This window comes from Alosa sapidissima, chromosome 17 (genome assembly GCF_018492685.1).
Source record: "Alosa sapidissima isolate fAloSap1 chromosome 17, fAloSap1.pri, whole genome shotgun sequence".
NCBI classification, from domain to species: domain Eukaryota; kingdom Metazoa; phylum Chordata; class Actinopteri; order Clupeiformes; family Clupeidae; genus Alosa; species Alosa sapidissima.
Window position 1 is genome coordinate 7,939,143 of NC_055973.1, and position 23,656 is coordinate 7,962,798.

General features: G+C 43.2%; 1 protein-coding gene across 1 annotated transcript; it reads right to left on the bottom strand.

The window, feature by feature from the left end:
• Window positions 1-1,415: 1,415 nt before the first annotated feature.
• On the bottom strand, window positions 1,416-23,552 carry mtrr (5-methyltetrahydrofolate-homocysteine methyltransferase reductase). The gene is made up of 15 exons (XM_042067487.1): window positions 23,063-23,552; window positions 22,749-22,902; window positions 22,358-22,511; window positions 22,160-22,277; window positions 21,531-21,918; window positions 21,078-21,191; window positions 20,753-20,906; window positions 17,858-17,946; window positions 15,345-15,525; window positions 12,646-12,688; window positions 11,573-11,765; window positions 11,200-11,318; window positions 4,984-5,076; window positions 2,629-2,814; window positions 1,416-2,188 (listed from the first exon to the last, which is right to left on the bottom strand). Exons 1-15 carry the CDS (start codon window positions 23,176-23,178, stop codon window positions 2,044-2,046), a joined length of 2,247 nt encoding a protein of 748 aa, XP_041923421.1. The 5' UTR covers window positions 23,179-23,552; the 3' UTR covers window positions 1,416-2,043.
• Between the last annotated feature and the right edge of the window lie 104 nt (window positions 23,553-23,656).

The following is a 23,656-nucleotide window of genomic DNA, read 5'->3' on the forward strand; positions in this document are numbered from 1 at the left end:
GTAACTGCAATCAGTACAATATATTTATTTGTTGCTGAATAATTTATAAGCGGAAATTTCTCTTCCTTATCAAACTTGGCTCCTTTGGTCTCCTGCGCAAGCTTGAATGGTCCACACAAAGCTTAACTGGTGGAAAATGAATCTCTGTTCAAATTTTTATATGAAGTATGGCATTTGTCCAGCCTTGACCACCAGGACATTCTGTCCTACTGGGGCAACTATTATATTCAAGTGATCCTCCTTCAACGGTCTCATAAGAGTACCTGCATGTGTATGATACCAGAAACAACAGTCACTTTTAATTTAAAAACTAAAACATAATTTATTTCAATCAATCATCCTATGTTGTGTCTTCCATGACAGTTATGCAGGTAGACATTACTATAGAGCAGTATTAGCATTGGTGCCTGAGAATTGCTGACTGTGGAATTAAGTCCATGGCCCTTTGATAAAAGTACCTACTGCTAAATAGCACACACTTTATAAATATACAATATTCATATGCATATGTATTTCATGCGGGGGTTTGGGATTAGATGCTTATTTGTTCATGATGAACACCTCTCATTACTGCTTTGACCCACTGAAATACTGTCGCAGTCAATCATCCCCTCCTGTCGAGGGCCTTCCCAATGTGCTCAGTGCCCGGTCAGACACTGCAGGTGGATGTGTGAACGGGCAGACTGAGTAGTCCACTGCATGCAGAGCAGCCGAGAGGCTTTTGGATGACAGCTCATTTCTTGTGTGTTGTGTGAATGAGGTGGGATTTACGATTTGTACATATCAAAGCTCTATCAAAAAGATTGATTTAATCAAAGCTGAAGTCGAGTGTTTGAACTTAATTTTGCTTTCAGTTCAAATATAGACAGCAGCAGCACCAAAACAAACACCACAACAAAACATCTCGAAGATCAATGCTCTGATGAAGGGGAAAGTAAAGAAGCAAAGTCGCACACTGTGGAAACAGGAAAAAGGAAATGACAGATGAGGAAATTATTCTCTTAAGAAGGGGCCACATTTAAGGGAATAAATAGACTTGCGTCGAGAGGTCTGTTTTTCATGTGAATTCTTAACATTGTGAAATGAACACGAAAAGCACTGTATATATATATATATAGATATAACCAGAATTCTCCACCTCGGGAGTAGGTCCACCACAAGATGTCAAAACTTCATGTGAAAAGGGAGGGAGAAAGAGAATCTACCCTTTCAACAATAAAAACAAAAACAATGCTTGAACGTTCTATTTGGGCCCCAATCTACTTCCTCTGCATTAAGATAACATATGGAATGTTAAAAAGGAAGTCTTGTGGGGCCAACTATGATGCTGATAATGGAACTCTCTTGAAAGGGTCCATTCTGTGATTGAAGATGTTTTTTCCCTCATTAATGCTCATTGACACATGAACTCGGCCTGCCTTTTGAAAGGTAAAATTTATTTGAGATTTTAGGGCGTTTATTGTACAGAGATTCTGCAAATAATTCACTAAACTGTGATGGCCTGCCAAAGTTCAGTTTATACTGGTAAGGACATTATATATTGCATGTGTGGCAGTGACATTACTGCTATCAACTGTAGCCTACTAACCAATATCAATGTCCTTTTCGCTTGCACACTGAAGCCTTTGGCCTGGAGAACAGTCTTCTCACCATGAATTCTGTGTCATACATTACAGTTTATGGATGCAAGGCACAAGTTTGTTTTGTGTGTATGTGGCACCTTAGTGTGTGTGAGTGTGTGTTTGTGTCTGTGTGTGTGTGTGTGTGTGTGTGTGTGTGTGTGTGTGTGCGCGCGATATGCACATGCACATGACTTCTGGCACAAACAAATTCTTGAGTAAAATTCAAGTTTCAAGTCCAGTTTGCTGGAGATCATTATTTCAAACCACTCAACTGATGCATCTGTCTAAGTCATACAGTATGTGCAGTCTTTGAAAGGCAGGAGGTGAGGGAGACAGTGACTGACATCTCGGCCCTTTAAAACTGGTCATCCGTGCAGGCAGTCTTAGGTCAGCACTCTGGGGAGATGTCTCTGGACGCGGCTCAGCTCCATATGTCCTGCAGGTAACGTTTCTCCTCCCTCAGAATGGCTATAGTCTTCATAGCCTCCAGTTTGTCCACCTCCATCTCGGCCACAATAATGTCTAGCAGGACATCATTAACATCTTTGGCCATGTTTTTAGCATCCCTGCAAGACAAGACACACAGACACAGACAGGCAAGCAGACAGGCAGACAAACAGAGACAGACAGACACACATTACGACTTTAGGTAGGGGTAAAGCAGTGTTAACACTACAGTAGTAGATCTTGAGATTTTGGTTCAATACATGCCCCTTGGATAATCAATTCAGTGTATTCAGGGATTTTCACAATAGGCAGTCACTCACTTTATACTCATCAGCTTAAGCTCTGGTAGGAATCAATGTCAACAGTGCTTAAACAAAGCAAAGCCTGGGTCAGTAAATGACTTTGGGATGGCTACCTATCAGACATACATAATCAAAATCCTTAAACTCACAACAGTGAATCTTTGAAAAGGAAGCAGCAATCAGGGACAGTGGTGCTGCAGGCCTAATAATCATAGAGCTCTCTAGTATAATTCCTCAATTGGTCCAGGCTAACTCACCCGCAGACATAGAAGTAGCCCTTCTCTTTGAGAAGGATGTTGGCAACCTCTTTGGCATGAAGGAGCAGGTTGTGCTGGACATATCTGGGGCTGGACTGGGACTGGGCCCCCTCGGAGGCGTCTCTGGAGAAGCTGACTTTCAGGCAGGTCAGGGTGCCGTTGTCCACAAACCGCTCCAGCTCCTCTCTGAGGAGAGAACAGCAAACAGCAGCCTATTGTCTTAGAAACAATGGAGTGGAGAACTGAGGTTTCTGAGGTCAAGGTGACTTATTGTCCTTTCTTTGTGCTTTCTTTGTGTGTGTGTGTGTGTGTGTGTGTGTGTGTGTGTGTGTGTGTGTGTATGTTACTGGGTTACCAAGTATCTGTTGACTGACTGCCCATGGACAGCAAGGAATATAACTATGCTTCAGTTTAATTATGGATAGGAATAGAACTATGCTTCAATTTAATTATGGATAGGTAGATATATGAGAGGCATAGCTTGTACACAAGTTATTGACTACATGCTAAATAGTTTAATCAGTGTAATTTTAATTTGTCGATATTGATACCACATACACACAGCCTTAATATTTATGCAATATTAACTAATATTATATTTGTAGAAGCATTGTAAACACACAACAGAACGCAATACTATTAAAGTCAAACTTTCCTCATGAAGTAAGAAAGAGCATTCATTTATGCAGGTTTACAAAAAAGGGTTTTGTATTAAGTTTGACATGAATAGCCATGGTTGGCAGATCTTTGTTCATCTCGGATGACAAAGCAGTATAGATTTTGAGGGCAAGGTTAAATGACTCACTTGGCTCATCTTCTCACAATGCATCATCTACTCTTTTTGTTAAGCCAGTGGTCTGGGAGCAAGAGGAGCATTTGCCAAGCTTTGCCAAGAAGCATTTGCTCCCTCCCTGTTCCTACTGAAGCTTGCAGAAGTAATCAAGCTGAGCTGAAGCAAAGAGGTGTTTGCGAGTTTCAATTATAGAACTGTTTATGAGTTTGTGGTGCACACACACACACACACAAGTGAACACACATACACACACCTGCTTCTGTTGTCTCATGGAGTCCAGGGCTAATCATTCAAATGAAAGTTTACTTGGTTTGCGACGTGAGGGGCCCAGCCTTTTCTTGAGCTCCCTGTTTAGTGCTTGTGTGCTTGGCTCAAACGGTATGGGTATTTATTTACGGTTGGATATTTACACACAAAACAACATCAAGTGATCCACAGCACTCCTTGACAAAATGTCTGCACTCTGCTGCAGCTCCCCAAAGCGCCTCTTCTACTCCTTCAGGTGCCCCACCCATCCATCTGAACACGGAGCAGCAAAGACGATCTGGCAGCAAAAAGGCTTTGAATGTCTGTTTGTGTTTTACTGACACAGAGTAGATGGATCCCCCCCCTACACACACACACCCACCCCCAACCTCATACACATATGTTAAATGTTGAGTCAGATTAGGAATTATGACCTGTTGTCTTCCCGGGTTGGCTGTGAGTGAAGAATTTTACCCGTCAAAAAATGGGCGGACTGTTTTTCTTTCTTTCGTAACATCAAAGACTAAAATGTTCTTGCATTCCTCTTTTAAGCCTGTGTGCTGTAGATACAAGGCAGCCCTTCTTTGACCCCCCCCCCCCACACACACACACACACATAAAAGTGAAGAAGAAAAAAAACAATGTCAAAGGCTGATAAAAACAGCATGAAATAAAGTAACCAGCTCCCCTTGCAAGGGAGCTCAAACCCCTAAACAATAAAGCCCCCCCCCAAACACGTCTTCCCTTCCCTCCACGCGCGTGGACAGGACGAACAGCTGCAGCGGGGGGCCTGGGACCTGGCCTTGAATCATGAGGCGTGCGGATGATAACTTGCTGGTGTCGGTGGATTAGCGTGTAGCGCGCGGCCCCCGCCCTGCCCCACTGCCCGCGTAGTCGTGTCATTACTCAGTCCTGCGCCGAGGTGAGTTATGGGCCCAGGGCCGCCACGGCCGTCCAGCGCCACATCACCGCATGTAATGTCTTGTTTTGTGTGTGTGTGTGTGTGTGTGTGTGTGTGTGTGCCACGTTCTCCGAGGGGAGCGCTTTAATTTCATGGTCATCTCCATCATCAGCTTCAAGGACAGGCCGGTGCTGTGAGAGTGGCCGGGGGAGCGAGGGTGCCAGGGGGGCCAGCGTGCTCCAGGAGGCCCCTCTACATGCTTCTCACATGAGGGAACGCCACCAGCACGGCCCGCTGCTGTTTGTCATCTACACTCAAGGAGGTCCAGAGTGTAGAGAGAACAAAGTGATCACATGCAATTCATTTCTGTCTGTGTGTGTGTGTGTGTGTGTGTGTGTGTGTTAAATTCACACACCTGAAGAGAAAGTCTCGATCTTTGTGGCGGCAGCCAAAGAACAGCCATGTTTCCCCAAAACAACCGTCTGGATGATTCACCCTCTCCTTCTCCCTGAAAGACAAATGGACAGATAAATGAAAGAGGGACACACACACACACACACACACACACACACACACACACACACACACACACACACACACACACACACACACACACACACACACACACACACACACACACACACACACACACACAGCAGGATGCATAGAAATATTTTCCTGACAGCAGCAGCCTTTTCCCAAATGATTTGAAACGCATATCACTAGAAATAGGCTATTTTAAAAGTGAAAACCAGTAATTCACAAATGTAATTCACAAATGCACCGAAATGTACACCAACGGGCCGCGCTGTGGATGCTCACACTCTGGAGATTACACTTGATTACTTTCCCCGGCAAACTTAAGAAAACGGAGTTATACCTTCAACCAGGCAAGCTCCACACCTAAAGCCTGTGTGGATGGATTCAATTAATGTGATTTTCCATGCGGTGGGCAAGCATGGCGGGGATCCCAGATCTCGGAAGTGGATGTGTGGGCAGGCGGAGTGCTGTCCGCTATCGGAATGACGCACCTGTTTGAGGTGCCAGCTCGGCTCTGATCAGAGTGCAGGATGGGACTGACCCGATATGCTATTGGTACAAGCCAACCTCTGACCCTGTGATGAGTTTGCACTGGCCGCTACATCAGACTCACTCACTCACCTCAATCACTCAGTCACTTACACACACACTTACACACACACATTCACACACACACACACACACAAACACACACACACACACACACACACGTACACACACAAAGCCAAAGCCCGACACTTCTTGCTCCAAATCTCCTACATGAGATGCTAAATCAAACTGGCGCATCAGCGAAGTTAAATCAAATTCCGCAGATTTTCTTCAACTCGGGAACAAAAGACAGAGGAACTCTCCTCTAATCACGGACACCAATAATAACTGGCCTTTGAGAGTGTATGTCTGATAGGGGTCTGACAGAAGCCCATACTAATCCGGTTTGATGAGAGCACAGATTGCTCTCTCTAATTGCAATTAGCATATTGACGAGCCACAACACACACACACACACACACACACACACACACACACACACACACAGACACACCACTCTACATCACACACACACACAGGCCATGCCACATCCGAAACTCACACATACACCCACACACCACTCTACACCACACCACACCACACACACACACGCACACACAGTGACCACCAAGGACTCACAGCAACTAGTCTGGTGTTTGCAATCTGTTCTTTCGATCCCTGGATATCATACACCAACTCATCACACTCTCAGCTGTTAATTCACCAGAGAGAGAGAGAGAGAGAGAGAGAGGGAGAGAGAGGGAGAGGAATCATCTAGAACACCACAGCATGGTCTTAAAACTGACCCAGTCCATCATATCTACCCAGTCTTTGCCCAGATATTCTGCAATCTACATTATGCTGACAGAAGGGTTCAGGCCTGCACTGGCCAGGGCTCGAACCTGTGAAATTGCTGCATCTCGCACTGGGTGGCAGATGAGCTAGCAGGAAGGTTAAAAACCCATGGGTGCTAGCATCTGTCACTAGCACATCTCTTGAGCTGTCATAGAGAGGTTTATTCACTGCAGAGCTACTGTATCCTCAGGCTACTGTTACAAAGACATTTGAGAATGCTTGAGAATCGAATTGCTCAAAGTTTCTCACTGCTGAATGTGAACTTTCAATAATCGATACTGATAGAATTTTGAGTATTGATAATCTAGCTTACAATCTTTGGTTGAATATGATTCATCTTTCTACTGTTCCTCTAGCTCAGGGGTGGGCAAACTGCGGCCCGCGGGCCGGATCCGGCCCGCCAAGCACTTTCATCCGGCCCGCTGAGCATTTCATTTAGTTATCAGGCTGTTCGCTATTTTTTTCCTGCGATAGAGACGACGTTGGTTAGCTTTACTGCAAACTGCTTTTCACTCTCCCTTAGATAACGTTTACAATGTCAATGTCAAAACATCATGTTAAATAGAGATAACATCATGTTAAACTAAGTTAACTCTTAGTTATCTCCTTTGCAGCAGATCTAACGTGAACATTATGCAATCCATTTAATTGGGAACGCGTCTGCACTCACGAGAGGGAGAGAGAGCAGCAGGTTCCAGCTGGCTTGTGATTGTTGATAACTGATATCTCCTTCTTATAAGAAAGTTTTAAAAGGAAATCATGAAGGCAACAGTAGTTCCCACTACTGACCATTTAAAAACTGTGAGAGGGCCCAGCCGTAGGTACAGCACTGCCATAACGGAGCAGGCAGAAGATCATTGAGAAATAAACGTGAATTAAAGCGACAGTGCACAATTTATACATTTGTTAAACAGCATAAAATTAGCAGTATTTTTAAGCAATTCATATTTTAAAACAAATACTTTTCATACTAAATTATAGGCTATAAAAAAATTATTTTTTTTATGCGTGTGCCGTTGGGGGTTGGGGGGGGGGGGGGGGGGGGGTGGTTGTTGTGCGGCCCTCCGGCCAATTTTCAAAACCCAATCTGGCCCTTGAGCCAAAACGTTTGCCCACCCCTGCTCTAGCTAGTCTGTAGTGGTTTCTTCCCCTTAAAGTTCCTATGTCAAATCCATGCAGTGTCTATTTTAGGCTGACAGTTTCCCTTTAGCATTTGGGAATCAGCATAAGCCTCTGATTACCAGAAAGAAAAAAGGGCACTCCATTGATGTGCCTATAGCATTTAGCATTCAATCGCTTTCCATACAGTTTCTGGACAGCTCCTGGAATGATCTGGTCTAAGTATCCCACAGTGTCTGTCTTATTGGCTAAGGTCTGTGTGTCACATCCTATTCCCTACATGTGAAATCCCTGACAGTGACCACAGAGCCAACAACAACAAAGGGCTGTTCAAAAGCATGATCTGAGCTGTGCTCTACCGGCTCTGGCATCGGCTCTATTCGTGTCTGACACTGGCTCTCCCCACAGCAGCACCATTAGCATCTGGAAGCCTAGCATCCAATCTGGAAATGGCCTTCAATAAACTAGCTTCAGTGGGCTTTAGCCCTGAAGGGATCAATACCAATATGAAAAACCTGGATTCCATTTTGCTATACCACCCACTGTGGCACAGACGGGCACACACACACACACACACACGCGCACACACACACACTCACACACACACACACACACATACGCCATAAGTGACTCCATATTGAATACAAATAGCTTGGAGCCAGCTGCACCCTGTAAAATACAACCCTTTAAACACACGTACACAGGGTTCAATCATAGGTTCTGTTTGGCCAGGAGAAGACCTTGCCTCTTGGCTGGATGTGTTCTACGCCTCCACTGACGAGTGACAAACAGTGAACCCTTCCACAGAATGGCAGTATTGGAAAGGAATCGCCTCGCCATCGACCCTCTCCCACCGTCCTGGGTTTGGCTTGGAATGAGGCTCCCTCTCCGCACATGGCATCGCCCGTCAGTGCCATCCTGGGCACTCGTACACTGCGTACCTTCAGAGCACTGATAAACTACTACCGTACGGAGTGCTGAAAATACTGCATGGCTACACTTATGTAGCACATTTTGCTGTGAGCTTTTCCAGCATCTTCAACCTTGAAATGTTTGTGCGTGTGACAGAACAGGTTTATTGTTGGTGGCCTTTAACAATCTTTCATTTCAGGTTTCCATCTTAAGGTTTCCTCTCTTCGGCAGCCATGCATGTAGGCAGTTAAGATGCGTAGGTCCTGACTGACTCACTAACTGACCTGACTGAAGGTCTCTCGCTGTTTGCTCCTTCAAAGAAATCATTCATTTCTGTGTGACCCCGGCAGCATCCTGCTGACAGAACAGCGATTGTTATCTTTAACCAGTCTGATCAAAAGCAGTGCACTGGAGGCGGCAGCGCTGGCAGAATCTCAAGCTGAAGGCCCATGTGCACTTCCCACATACAGACACCGCGCCCCAGTGAGATGCTGCTGAGATCCAGCCAGCTAGAAGAAACAGGGGTGGGAACGGCAGGCATCCGGCCTGAAACCTCCTCCTAGCCCTCTGGGGGGTTAGTGGCCTGCTTTTGAGAAATAAACAACTTCACAACAACTTTTTTTTTTTTTTATCTTCCAAGAAGACACACTCGAAAGCTGGAGGTACAGGAGCAACACTCTTCTGTGGCCACAGTGGTAGTTTGCAAGCTGACGGATGAATATGTATCTTTAATGTATGCAGCACACTGACATGGTGGACTGTTATTATTTTTATTTTTAACTGGGCATAAATTACAATCACAGAGGAGGAGCAAGACTCATAGTGATTCCAGAGCCATGGTCCTCTGTGTGACCAGTGATGGTGTTGTTGTGTTGCTGTCCGGCGCGGGGCAGAGCCACTGTGATTAAAACCAGTTTCCAGCACTCCGGGCCGACGGAACAATTCGGCAGCGATTGTCGGACCGCTGCCATGACCTTGACAGTTTGGAAGCTGCAGCGGCGCCACGCAACTTTGTCAGCGCCTTACGAGGCCCATTCATCAGGGCTGTCACAGCACACAGGTGCTCGCACTCGCTCTCCCTCCCTCCCTCCCCCCTCTCCAAATCTATCTCTGAACTACGTTCTGTCTAACTCTCTCGATCAGTCTCTCATTCCGTCTCCATAGCTCACTCACTCCATCCCACATTTCCTCCCTCCATTGCTCTGTGCTGCACTTCTCTCCCCCCCCCTAATCCATATAGAGCCACAGACATTCATCTACATCAACTCGCCATTCAGGTTTGACACAAGCCCCACTGATTAGTACCATGGCACCATCTGTGGTGTCTTATGTGTGTGTGTGAGTGTGAGTGAGAGAGAGAGAGAGACATAGAGAGACAGAAAGACAGAGAGAGAGAGTGATTGAGAGAGAGAGTGCTTACAGTATGTGTGTGTATGGGGGTGGGGGGTTGTTTGAGAGAAAGTTGGTAGAAGGAAAGAATGAATCAAGATCCTTGTATGTTGTCTGTGTGTGTTTTTTCGGTCTTCTCTTGCTCTTTCAGCTCCATGCATCTCTCTACCTCTTCTTCCCTCTGTCTCTCTCATCCAAGTATATATATGCTGTACAGGTATGTGTATTTGCATTGCAATGAATGTGTACAGGTATCACATTCATGGCAATGCAAACCCATCAGCTATTCCTTCTTCTCTCTATGCACCCCCCCCCCTCTCGCTCTCTCTCTCTCTCTCTGATTCATGTATCTCTCCTCCTTCTCCTCTCCTTTCCCTCTCTCCAAGGGAGAGGAAGGTAAAAGAGGTACGTGGGTCATAACTCCCCCCCCCTCTCTGCGGCATGTCCACCGCCCGTCATCCAGATGGACATCTGCGTCTGCGGATGCGGACAGCTTCATTCATATGCGGCTGCCCCAGCCTGGCTTGAGCCCCTGTGCCTCGGGGCCCTGGGCCTCTGAATCATCCTCTCAAATTTGACAGGGGCCTCAGTGAATAGCTCCTCCGCCTCGTTCACCCCCACCAACCCCCCCCCCCCCCCCCCCCCCCCCCCCCCCCCGCCCCTCCGCATATTTCACACAGCCAACCTCCGCCTCCACCGCCGGCCAATCTGATGCAGGGGTCTGTGGGAGCTCTGGCAGGTTGCGCTGATGATGTGGGAGGCGGCCGGTCAATAGCGCATTTCTGCCTCCCCAGCATTTAACTCGCATGATTTATGATTTGCGCTCGTGAAAAACAGTGGCCGCGTCGCTCTCGCGCTCGCTTTGCCTTCCCCCCTTTTTTTTCCCTCCCAGTCAAATCGATCGCGCTCCCTCAACCCCACTCGCTCGCATGCTCGCTTCGCCTCGTAATGGCTTGGAACAGTCGTAATCAAGAAGCAAGGCTTCAAAGGGCATTTCCATACCTGCACGGACTTGGAATGTCAGAAGTGAACAACACACTGTGAGACATTATGATAAATCTGAGTTTCAGGACTTTTTAACTTTTTGGCACTGTTTTCCCATGAAAGTCAGAAGTTCAGAACAACCTTTCATTGTTTCCATTTCATTGTTTCTTACTTATTATTATTATTATTATTATTATTACGTATTTTTCTTCTATCTATCTTTTATCAACAGAAAAATAAAAGTCTGCAACAAGCTACTTATTATGACTTGATGATAGACACCAGTCTACCCTTGCACCCTCACCTTTGCTGGAGGAAGCCGATGAAGGGAGCCACCCCTGTGCCAGGACCCACCATTACCATGGGAACGGAGAGGTCAGAGGGCAGGCGGAAAGCGTTACCTGGACGCAGACCCATGTGTATCTTGGGTAACACACACACACACACACAAACAGACAAACAGAAAAGGCATGCAGTTAAGTTTTTGCCCCCATGATGCACCACTATAATGAACAAGGGTTGAGATAATAGTAAGTATGGAGAGAAAGCACATTCAGAAAAGCAGGCTGCAGGGGATGCAAAGAATGTTCCGATTCTCTACTCCTAGTGAGCTCTATTCATAGTGAGCAGTAATGCCCTATGAGTCATAATGTGGATGTACAGCTTCTTATACTAACCATAGGCGGTGAGGCACTAACGGTGGTTTCTACTGGGCCCTGCATGGCGCTGTCGGACTGGAGGATGGGGGAGACCAGGCTGGACAGCCAGCCCGTGCACACACCTCTCCTGGCCACCAGTCTCTCAGGGCATGCTGGAAACTCTACGATGTTGAACACAAAGTGCAGCTTGCCTGGATGCCTCTGGCTGGAGCTGAGACGGAGGGGGAGAGGGGTGGGCAAGAGAGAGATGTTCCGTTGCTGTCACCGATAGGTATGAATTATGCAATGGCAGTTGCAGTGAGACCAACACAAACTGTTACTTTTGCTTACTTTTGTCTTCATTAATCCCATGAATACAAATACTTTTTATGATAATTATATTATTTTATAACCTAGAGTTCAATCATTGTACAATCCCTACTATGCATTACAAGTAAGAGACCACAAGGAACACATGGACTCCCAACAGGTATGGTTGCTGTGTGTGTGTGTGTGTGTGTGTGTGTGTTGGTTTGTTCTCTTTCCTAGAGAGGAAGGCTAAGCAGATATTTTATGGCATAACATATAATTTCATCACATTCAGTAGGCCTTTAGGACACACATACACACAGTTTGTTCTGGTAGTAAAATCTATATGTACAAATAGATGCTGTTAGTTTACATCAGCTTTATATTTGGTACACTGTCTGCTGGTTGCAACATCAGCTCTCTAGGGACCCCTGCTGGCCAAACCATTAATAATTTAAAAGTCTTAATGCATTTATGGCCTCTGATCATCGTAATACTCTATATATTGAACAGATTGCAACCAAGGTCAGTAGGCCAATGAGAATACTGGAGAGAAATAAACAGCCCTGCTCCACCTCGAACTTGGTCATTTTCATGCTTAGTGTGTGCTTCCAGCAATAAACATATGCATCACAGTCTGAAACTAAAACTATGAAATCTTTTCCTGTGCAGGAGTGCATTGTGGACCGTAACCATAAGAGACTGTGGCATATAAATGAGTCTCAGCAGGGAAAACCTTCAGGGGGGATTTTTCATTAGAAAACAAAGTGTTGATGCAGCAAATGTAACAGAAAACATTTTACCTCGCTGCTGAGTAGGACCTTGGCTGCAGCTTCGGCAAGTGTTCTGCATGAGGAAGAGAAAAAAATGAACCCAGCACACAACACAGTGGTTACAATAGACTAGGCACACTTCAAATACGTATACATACAGTACATATATTCATGTTGAGTAAGAGTCCTGAACCATTCACGTAGTATTCCCTCTGTGAGCGAGTAGTCCATTTCTCTTCTTCGCTAGCGTCACTTTTTCTTGTGTGGTGTGCACTCATTAATTCACTAGCCCTGTGTTTGAAATCCCGTTTCTAAAATTCCCCCACCAGAGGGACAGGGACTACCTCTATCGCTACCTGAGTGCACAACCTCCCTCTGTGTCTCATCTCTCTTCCAAACAGAAAAGGAACTGGCCAAACTATTATGTTGTATATTTACAGCATCTGAAATAGGTGAGAATTTAAATTTTTATATGTATGTCAGGATATCAGTGGTCTGTATATCACCAGCATGTCAGTTATTTTTCTATATCATCTATATCAATATTCATTTAAAAATGTATATCTTTTTTATCTCTATACAATAAAGCAAGAGAGACAAGTGAAGTGTGTGTGTGTGTGTGTGTGTGTGTGTGTGTGTGTGTGTGACGATAAGTATCCACTTTATTTTCATGAATAGCATGTGTTTTTCTCTGACTTTGTCTTAAAATAAAAACAATAGACAATACAACTAACTTAAAAGTTCATCTGAAACATCATTACACCATCCAGTTCTCTTAGCTAGGACTAGAGCACAAGCACAGCTGCAGGTGGAGGGGCCTTGTACTTGCATTATTATGTGGTTACATTAACATTAGGCTATATTAATAAAAAGGCTATATTAATAGAAAAGGCTATATTAATAGCATAAGATGGACTATATTAATAAAAAGGCTATATTAATAGCATAAGATTGACTAAAATGACAATAACATTGTTTATCACAATATTTTCTGAGACAATATCTCGTTCAACAAAAATAGCTCTTGTGACAGGCCTGTGTGTGTGTGTGTGTGTGTGTGTGTGTGTGTGTGTGTGTGTGTGTGAGAGAGAGAGAAAGAAAGAAAGAAAGAGAGAGAGAGATAGAGATAGAGGGAGAGAGAAAGAGAGAAAGTGACACAGTGAGTGAGTGAGTGATTGAGAGAGAGCAAGAGAGAAAAAGAGAGATAGAGAGAGAACGATGCAACTAATCATGATCAACGAGCCATTCAAGCCGTTTGAGAATTCAATCAAGACACTTCCATTTGATTTAGGATGGAACCTGCGCTGTGGCAGATGGCATGCTGACCATGCAACAAGAGTCTCAGACCATCCATATGCACTGAACATGTCCTTAGTGTCAGTCATGGAGTCTACAACAAGCTCCATTAATTTCACTGCCTCAGTGAGGGGTCGCGCGGGGAGACAGGGAGAGGCTGAATGACATCACGCTCAGCGTGTTGGAATAAAGCAGCTCATGAAGCGCAGTAATAAAGGGGTTGTCTTCTTGCTGTCAAAAAGTGACATTAAAATGGCAGGCTGCTTCTTACAGCAGCTCAACAACAAAATAAACTATTTTACAGGTGTTCAAACTCTTAGCCAAACGATTTTTTATCTTTTAAAGCTTACTTCTCTACTCCCCTTCTTCATTTCATCTTTTGAATGGATTACCTTTATTTCTCTGGCTTATTTTTCCATCTTAAATCCACTCTAGTGTGGTTATGAACAAAATATTTTTAGATATACAAATACTTCCAGATTTTTTTACAAAAGTTCTTCCTGACTGTGTATTAATACAACACATATGTTTCTATAACAACTGCCTAATTATATTCATAATATCTACTGATGTTTACATAGCTGCCACTATAGTTAGCATGTGAACAGGTATTCATGCATAGAAAGCATAGCCTTTGGGACACAGACTATGTCTGCATCAGTCATCTGAGTGCATGATGTGCTGAACTTGTGCGGGAATGCACCTTTCCCTCAGGGTTCAACACTGCTATGGGCTATTAGAGACAGCTGCTCCACCAGACTCTGCTTTGCATATTTTGCCGATTTGGGGAAATGATTGCCAATTTTCATCATGACCCTCAACTCTCCTCAGCCCAGAGAGGGTCACTGCTCAGCAGACCCAAAAATAACTGACATTGGAGATGCTCTTAACGCAGCATTTTTCAGGACCACAAACGCATACAAAAAAAACCTGTCATGCAAAATATGAAAGGCTTACCCTTTAGAGGTCTCTTTGTCAACATTCAGAGTTATAGGAAAGTAACCAATAGATACAAATGTGTTTACACACACAAAAGTTATTCTCCTGCATTGGATTCTGAGCCTTCAAATTCAATCTTTCATTTCCAGACGTTTATTGCCCCCTAGTGGTATGACAACATGTTGCAGTTATACTTGATGTTTTTGGGGATTTTTTTACATTACATTTAGCAGACACTTCTTGACTAAAGGGATTTTAAACATCAGTCATATTTCCAGAATGAACGCTACACATAATTCCTCCCTGAAGTAATGTCCCTAACTAAGGACCCACTTTTTTGATTATAATTCATGTTGTCCGTTTTCATGTTATCCGTTTTGAGTTTCATTTGACCTTAGGTTTCATTCTTTGTCAAGTTCTCAAGAACAGGCAATAATTGTGTAACTGAGTGTTATTTTCACTCTGGATGCCAATCGTAATGTAATCTCACTGACCTATGAGTAGGCTCAGAGGCGGATGACATGATGGGAAGGCTAGCAGGAGGTCCAGCAGACAGACGCTGGTGTCCCTGATGAAGCGGTTGTAGTCGGCCGTGCCTTGCTTGCTGCACAGCTCCTGCAGGCGTCTTTTCTCAGGGGCTGCGCTGGTGCACTCCACTAGCGCCCTCAGGAAGGCCTGGGGGGGTACAGGGACCGGGGAGGCACAGATGGAGCATAAGCATGGATATCAACGTCATTTTTCACAATTGCTAAAGCACATTTTTTTAAACCTTTCACCCGTTTATCAATACTCTAAACCAGCCATCACCAAATGGCGCACCGCGGTCCGAGTCCGGACCATGACGTGATCCTATCCGGACCCAGACCATAATAGCCTAATTTAGATTTTCACGTAAGAATTTAAAGCTGCGCTAAATGTTTCGTTGGTTAGGATAACAGCATTTACTTCAGGAGCTTCAGGAACCATCATTTCGCTTGCTGCTACCCAGCCAGTGAAATCTGTGAATTCTGATAAAGTCGAGTCAGTGAGTAAAGTAGCCTACTATGGAGAAGAGACTGATAGCCTGAAACGAGCGAGGAGAGGAGACGGGACGAGAAACAATCAGATGGATATCTAAGTTAACGATAAGTAAGTTATTTTCAAATCATCGATTGCTCAAAGAGGAGAAAGCTAGACAGCGAGAACAGAGCTTTATATAACGATACGGGGACAATACCACACAAAACTGTCACGTCCGTAACGCCAACTAAATATGGATGTGACAGTTTTGCGCGGAATTGCCCTGGACCTCTTCTATATATTCTGAGACAGGCGATTTTAAGCGCCAATTTGAAGCACCTCTACAAAGACAAAGCATATATTTTGAGCAAGCATAGGGTAGGCTAGGCCCATTCAACAGTGAACTGAGACCACAGAATATTTTACGATTTAAGAAGGCAATATGATTGATCCACCACAATCTAGTTAAGCCTACATGCATTCACTGCCTAACAACGTGATATTCCTGGGTTTCCAGGATTTTGGGTCAACATAAAAAAAAAAAAAAAACTAAAAAAAAAAATTAAACTTGCTGATTAATGGGTTCAAGGAACCAGCTGTGGAATATCCATCCTTGTCTCAGCTCAAATTTTATTCACGTTAAGATCTTAAAAATAGCCAAGGCTCAGTTTTTCTCCACAATTAGCCTACTCTTATCTTGCCTTATTTCTCCTCATTTCGAATGTTGCCTTTTAGGCTACTTATTTTATTTCACATTAAACATTAGGCCTAGGCCTACAATCTTCTATTTCTTAAATTTCCCCTTGGGGATCAATAAAGTATCTATCTATCTATCTATCTATAACTAGGCTCCATCCATCCATCCTAATATTATACATACATACATAGCCTAAACACGCATGTTAAACATTATGATGCTCCGGACCTTTGCTTGAGGAAATTTTTCGTAACTGGACCTCGCTGAAGATTAATTGAATACCCCTGCTCTAAACACAAACCCTCAATCTCAAACTAGATTCACAAAACCTCTGCAAAACTGAACAATCACCTCAAAACAGTTGTACCTGTGCTCAAAACCAAACAATGTCTTCAGATCATTCACAAAGCAGTCAAAATGAAAATACTTCTACCATTACACACATCATGAGAATGAAAAAATTAGAATACTTCAGTCATTAACACTATATCAAAAACATGGAAAACAGAGTGTTCAGGGCAGGGCACATAGCCACAGCAGAAACATGTTTACAATTCAGTAAATGCATTTTGCATTTCATACCTCAGTGAATTCAACATTTACTGTAAATCCAGTAAATATAAAGTATTGAGAATGGGGGTTTGTGTTTACAGTTTTGAGAAAAGGGTGGCAGGTTTTAAAGAAATGTGTTTTAGTAATTGTGAAAAATGTTATACTGGCAAAAGACAGGCATTTCAGTACTGCAAATGAGAAGTACATTACAATCTACAGCCTTCAATGCACTCTATTGCCTCACTAGTTTCTGTGCATTGTTGATACGAGCCTGCACTGTTCAGCTACCTGTTTACACTCTGAACTAGCTTATATATTGGTTGTCATATCATTTGAAAGTGTGATCAATTTTGAGTCGTGTTTAACATATGACATCTGTGTTTTCTTTGTGTTTACCTTTTACCATTATGTATTACAAGTGTATCACAGTGCAAAATTTGTTTTATTGCATGAGAATGTGTTTTGAGTTTTTGTTCAGGCAACTGAGCATTTGGTTCAGAGAATGGGGTTTAGTGTTTCAGCAGTTGTGAAAAACTGTAACAGTGTGGAAACAATTCATAAGTTCCATAAAGAGCTTCATGAGCGGGAACTCTCTTTTACAAACACACACACACCATATGGGACAAGCCGTACATTCAGAGCACTACATTTTATATTTAGACATCCACATTGGGCACAGTGCATAGTTACAGACAAGCTGTTCTTTTTTTGATGCAGTGAGAGCCATTATAAGGATGGTCATTTCAAACCAAATCATACCTTCTTCGGAACACTTCTGATCTCCAAACACCAGGTGAGCAGATACAGCAGGGTGCAGCCCACTGGAACGTATGGGGGAAGCTGGGCAGCTGTGAGAACAGAGGGCACAAGCTCTCAACTTCAGGGGATCTGATACTAGCAGAGTGACACGCAAGCTCTGTGAGGGATATGAGGGGGAAGAAAGCACACACATCCCACACACAGGTGCTGGAGCAAAAATAAGTACAGAATCATATCAAAGGCATTTTGAATCCTGGCTGAACTTACTCGCTCATGCCTTCTGAGGTGAATGAACGAAGACAGAAGGTCTGCCCACCATCAAATGCTGTTGCAAAAAGATTAAATACACGTTCCAGCTGGTGGCCTTATTCAAGCTGAAGTAAAAAGTGCATTTGTCCAAACACCTGGGGGGTATTCCAAGTACTTGGTTTAGTGTCAAACCTGGGTAAGTTAACTCAGAGTAAGTGGCAAACCTCCTACAACAAGAGTCCATTGGCATTGTTTTGTTAGGAGAATGAAGCCATACAGCTCTTCTATTAAAAGGTTTACCACTTACTATGAGTTAACTTACCCAGGTTTGTCACTAAACCAGGTACTTGGAATACCCCCCTGATGAAAGCTGGAGGTGGACACATTGTGTATTAAACTTTTTGTAAGGTGATTTGGCAGTGTGCAAATCCTCGGTCTCCACTCTAGTCACCTCAGATGACAGGACAGCGAGTTCAGCCAGGAAAGTGCCTTTCATAAGTGGCCACTCTCTCCCTGTCTGGTCAAGCACATTCTAATGGGGAGCAGTCTGTTTAAATAAGCTCTAGGCTGGTAGGTCTGTGAGTCTGCACATTGCTACATCTTTGTTTTCAAGAAGCTTAATTCTCCACTGTAAGTTATTCTTTAGTGTATTCTTGAAAGCACACTGTAAATATAGACTCACTCTCTCTCAAATACAAATACTGTAAACTCAATAAATTCTTTTGGAATTGAGTTGTCTTGAACGCAGCCACACTGCACTCATCTATTGACTTGTATTTACATTTTTTCTAAGTCATTTTGGTGTATTCTCAAACAATGTGTACAAACTGCACCACACAGTCGATTACCTGCAAAAGTACATAGCTTGCCCAAACTGAAAGGCGATATACATACGATATATATACTTTGAAATGGGCGTGTGGGGAAATTTCCAGTAATAAGACAACACTTTAGCTGTTAAATTGCTACTGGGGTGGTTGTTGTCCAATTGGCTACACTTTAAAGAAATGTAGACATTACAAGGATGAGCTCAGTTATTTTGGTTTTCTCTTAGCTGTGACCTCTAAGGCCAACCTCCCTTGGGAGTCTGGAGTGATTCTCTTGTCCATGACCTCTGAGGTCAACCGCCTTAGAGAGTCTGGAGTAGTACCAGCTTTTCTTTTAATTAGTTTTCTTTATGATGACAGCTCTTTTTTCTTTATTTTGCGTAATCTTTCAAGAATACCCTGTTTAGTTCTATAAATAACGGTAAGACTTTGTCTATGACAGACTTGTTGCTCTCATGCTTGCCTAGGATGCTTGTGTGTTTGTAACTTGTCTCCAGCGTTGTGAATAAAGCTTTGTACACTACCGTCCGGTCAGCTTGCCTGTGCGTTACTTTTTGCCTCTCTGTGGATTAATACTTTATTTTTACCACAGGCGAGACCTCTCTGGTGAAGTGAAATTGAATAAACCAATCACATGCAACCAGTGTTAAAATTCTGATCTATCTATTTCTTTTATTAATTAGCTTCGGCTTGACTTTGCTCGGGCCACAGCGTGCATAGTCATACCTGTCGGCAAGATATGCTGTCAAACTCGCACCCCTTGTCTCAAAAGAAAACATTTATGGCAATCAACATGTCAAGTACTTGTGCTATTGTTTAAGAACAAGATAATCAAATAATGATTGATGTATGTATATGTTGTCCATATAAGAGTTTACTCAATAAGTATTTTATAATGCAATACATGGCTGAGGTTTTGATGACAATAACTGAAAATGCACATGGTTACTCTTTTCTGTAACTGCAGTAGAACTATACATGCAGTACTACTCTATATGTACTTGACTATTGAAGGTTCATGATATGCATTTACACTTACATGTATTTGTAGTGTAAAAAATAACCAACAAAGTGGAGATAATCCAAACCGAGCAGTGGCAAAGACAAAAAACTCGAGGTTTATTAACGAATCCGGGAGTTGATATAGAACGTAGGCCATCCCAGCGTCACAACCATACCAACTCAAAAACAAAATACAAATTGTCTTGCTTAAATACATTTCTAGCGATCCCCCTTCCGTCGCCTCACGTGAGCTCTCTCTCCGGTCATACCTTGTCTTCTGAGGCGCAAGCATTATGTTAAAGCAAGTAGCACTCTTCAATGATTGCGTTAAAAAAAACAATGATTAATCGCCCCCATCATGTGGCATGACAAAGGTCATGCATGCATGCGATTTGGGTTGGCTTAATCAACAGGCCCTTACACTCTGGAATGTTAAAATACATACACTTTGGAATTTCTCACTACATATTCATTTGGCGGACGCGTTTATCCAAAGCGACTTACAGCAATAGAATAATATTTCAGCTATGACCATTTAAGCATTTTAACATTTAAGGTACAGAACTACAGCTACAGCTACAGCAACAGAATAACATTTAAGGTTCAGTGCAGAGGTGACTATAGCTAAGAATTGCCACTGCATCTGTCAATACTAGTACTAGAGGATAGGAGTGCCTACATATTAAGTACTAGTCAAAGTATGGTAGGAGGAGAAGTGGTAGAAAAGGAGGTAGTGGTAGAAGAGGGGGTAGATATGCACTTGTGAACTTAGAGAATTGATTGATCAAAATTGGCTTGGTGGATGCAGAATTGTTACCTTTCTTCTTGGTGTCTTTCCTGAGCTCCAGCTGAACGCGGTGATGGCTTTGCTGCTCCAGCCTCAGTGTCTGGAGAAGCTTCAGTACCTCACTGGCATCATTCGGACACAAGACGTCAAAAGAGTCTCCTGGCTGATAAGGCATGTCCTTCCCCTGCACACACAATGGAACTACATTACATCTCCAAAAATGACAGGAACAAACCAATTTCACTTTCATGGTAGAAAGCATTTTAATAATAAACAAAATGTTTCTTTGCATGCTTTTAAATAGTGTAAACAAAATGACATTTTGACAAATCTGTAGCTTGCTATGATAACTTACTGAAATGTCCAGCTCTAACATGATGGCTGTTTTGACTGCATCGTCCCGAGTAAGCTGTACTGTCTTTGAAATGGACACTTCTTGATGGTGGTCCAGACGCACTGGGCCAGACAACTGTAGAATGAGAGGAGAGGAAGGACTGTCTGCAAATCAATCTATGGTGGACACTACAAAGTATGATATAGAACAGTGTACTACAGTCTACTGCATGACATCTTCAATAAAAAACATGCAAATTCTTGATTCTGGAATCCTGAATATTGGGATTGCCAGAATAACATGGAAAATGAAAAATGGCTATGGTTACGCTTCATACTGTACAAAAAAATTCAAATGAACAGCTGTTCACAACCACCACAATGTTTACACAAAACTCATGTCATCAAGACACATCTACAGGCAGAATATCTGGACATCCAGCACTGATTACAACAACATGGAAAGACAGACTACCTCTTGGGCAGGTGCATCCTCCAGAGAGACATTGAGAAATGGAGGGGGAAGAGAAGGCACATTCAGCGCGGATTCTGACAGTGGCGGCAGAGACTGTGTCAACGACACCTCCAGCACAACAGGTTTAGGCTCTCTCTTCTCCACCTCAGAAGTGGACTTTGGCACTTCTGATGCCTGGGCTGGCTTGTCCTTGAGTGTTAGAGAGGCTACACCAACATCTAATCCAGATGCCCGTGTGTTCTCCTGGCCCGCAGCAGCAGTAAGATCAGTGGTGTGCAAGCTCCTAGCAGAGTCAGTGTCCTGTTGCCCTGGGGTGGCCATCTCTGCTACGGACTTCTTGATTGCCTCCCACACTCCTTCAATCCACGGATCAATGACTATTTCAAGCCTGGCAAGAAACAAAAAGTGGTTGCAATCTGATCTGATTTAAACATCAATTTAGGACATGACTCAAAGACCTTTGTTGTGAGCATTCAGTTGATGGCTATACATGTAGTCTGTAGTGAATGTCCTCACAAAATGTCATGACTTTTGTGAGAACATTTGTAATAAAAAAAAGATCAATTATAATCCAAAAAGTTCAATTAAATTGTCTAAAGGCAACAGAATGATGACAACAGCCTTCATACCCAACACCATCATCTGCATATCCTGTGGAGTAGAAATGTTTGGCTCCTAGTTCCTGAAGACGGCCATCAATGGTCTTCCCACAGTTACAAAAGTTTGCGTAATTTGTGTCTCCCAAAGCTAAATGGGACAATAGAAGAATCACATACTGTAAATTCATATTAAAAAGAGCAAAATAACATCTTTTCATGGTGCCTTACCTAAGACTGCATAGTTAAGATGAGCAAAGTAGTCTCGGGGCAGGCTCTTATTCTTGATAGTTTTCACAAAGGACAAGGCATTGTCAGGAGGCTCCCCATCTCCAGTTGTAGAAACAATGAAAACCACTGGAGCAGTTTCCTTCTCCAAGTTGTACTGGAAAATTAAATATTACAGGATCATCTGTTTAGTAAGATTAGTTTAATCTCAATTAGTTATCTTAGCATTGAAATAACTATAACTAGATGAATATCTCAATAGTTACAGACAACACAACACAATTCAGCATATCACCTCAATCAAGTTCACGACAAATTTCTCCATTCATTTCTATGCCGTATATCCAACCAAAACCATTTGATGCATTATAATTTCTGATGCTTCAAATGTTACCTTCTCCTTCTTACTCAAACAAAACAAATCAGCTACTAATCCATGCTCTGCTGCCTGATCAGAAAGTTCTTCGGCGATAGCTTGTGCTTGTCCACGCTGAGATCCGTAGAGAAGTACGAACCTACGCTTCACCTCACAAGGCATGACATAGGTCCTGCGAATGAGAGGTGAGAATTTGACAACTTATGAACCTTGCCTTCGGCCAGTGGCTACACCAATTATCATCACATAGTACTACTATGCCTATTATACTACTGTACTATTATACTACAGATATCCAGGGGTTTTTATTAGCGAAGACGATTTCAACTTACCAAGTGAATGCATGCAGCGACCAGGAGGAGTAATATATCGTAGACTGTAAAACATGTAGTAATGCGCTGCGATACAGGCGGAACACATGAGTGAGCCCTCGAAGCCGAAGGTTCATTGACCGGACATTACATCACATCAGGAAGCTACTGCTAAAACCCAAGAACCATGACCCTAGATGGAAGACCCTGAACTGTTACTAGTGCCCCATTTCTGAAGATCTGCGGATGATGATCGTATAGTGAATATTAAATAATCAGATAAAGAGAATAAATAGTGATGTGGCTTGAAGTGTCCCTGACCTGTCTTTAGAGAAGACTAGATTCGATAACTTCATACAAGAACGTGAGGTGTGAATGCCTTAGAATCAAGTTCTTCGCTGACAAAACGACTGCTTGTCGATGTGTCACCGAAATGTTGCTCAGAAAGCACGGTGTCACTTAAATTAATGTAACCATGTTTCAAAAGTACTACCAGAGCGGTAGTTAAAACAGAGACATTTCTGACAATCCACATGCTGTGCACGAATATTATGACAATAAAGCGAGATTTGGTGTATGATAACGCGAGATTAGACTATACCATTTCTTCCAGAG

Coding starts and splice junctions, on each gene's coding strand:
- mtrr (XM_042067487.1), bottom strand. CDS start 23,178: ATGAACCTTCGGCTTCGAGGGCTCACTCATGTGTTCCGCCTGTATCGC. Junction 21,919..22,159: donor TATGCAGATGATGGTGTTGG/GTATGAAGGCTG, acceptor GTTTCTTGCCAG/GCTTGAAATAGTCATTGATC. Junction 17,947..20,752: donor GAAAGACACCAAGAAGAAAG/GTAACAATTCTG, acceptor CTGTTCTCACAG/CTGCCCAGCTTCCCCCATAC.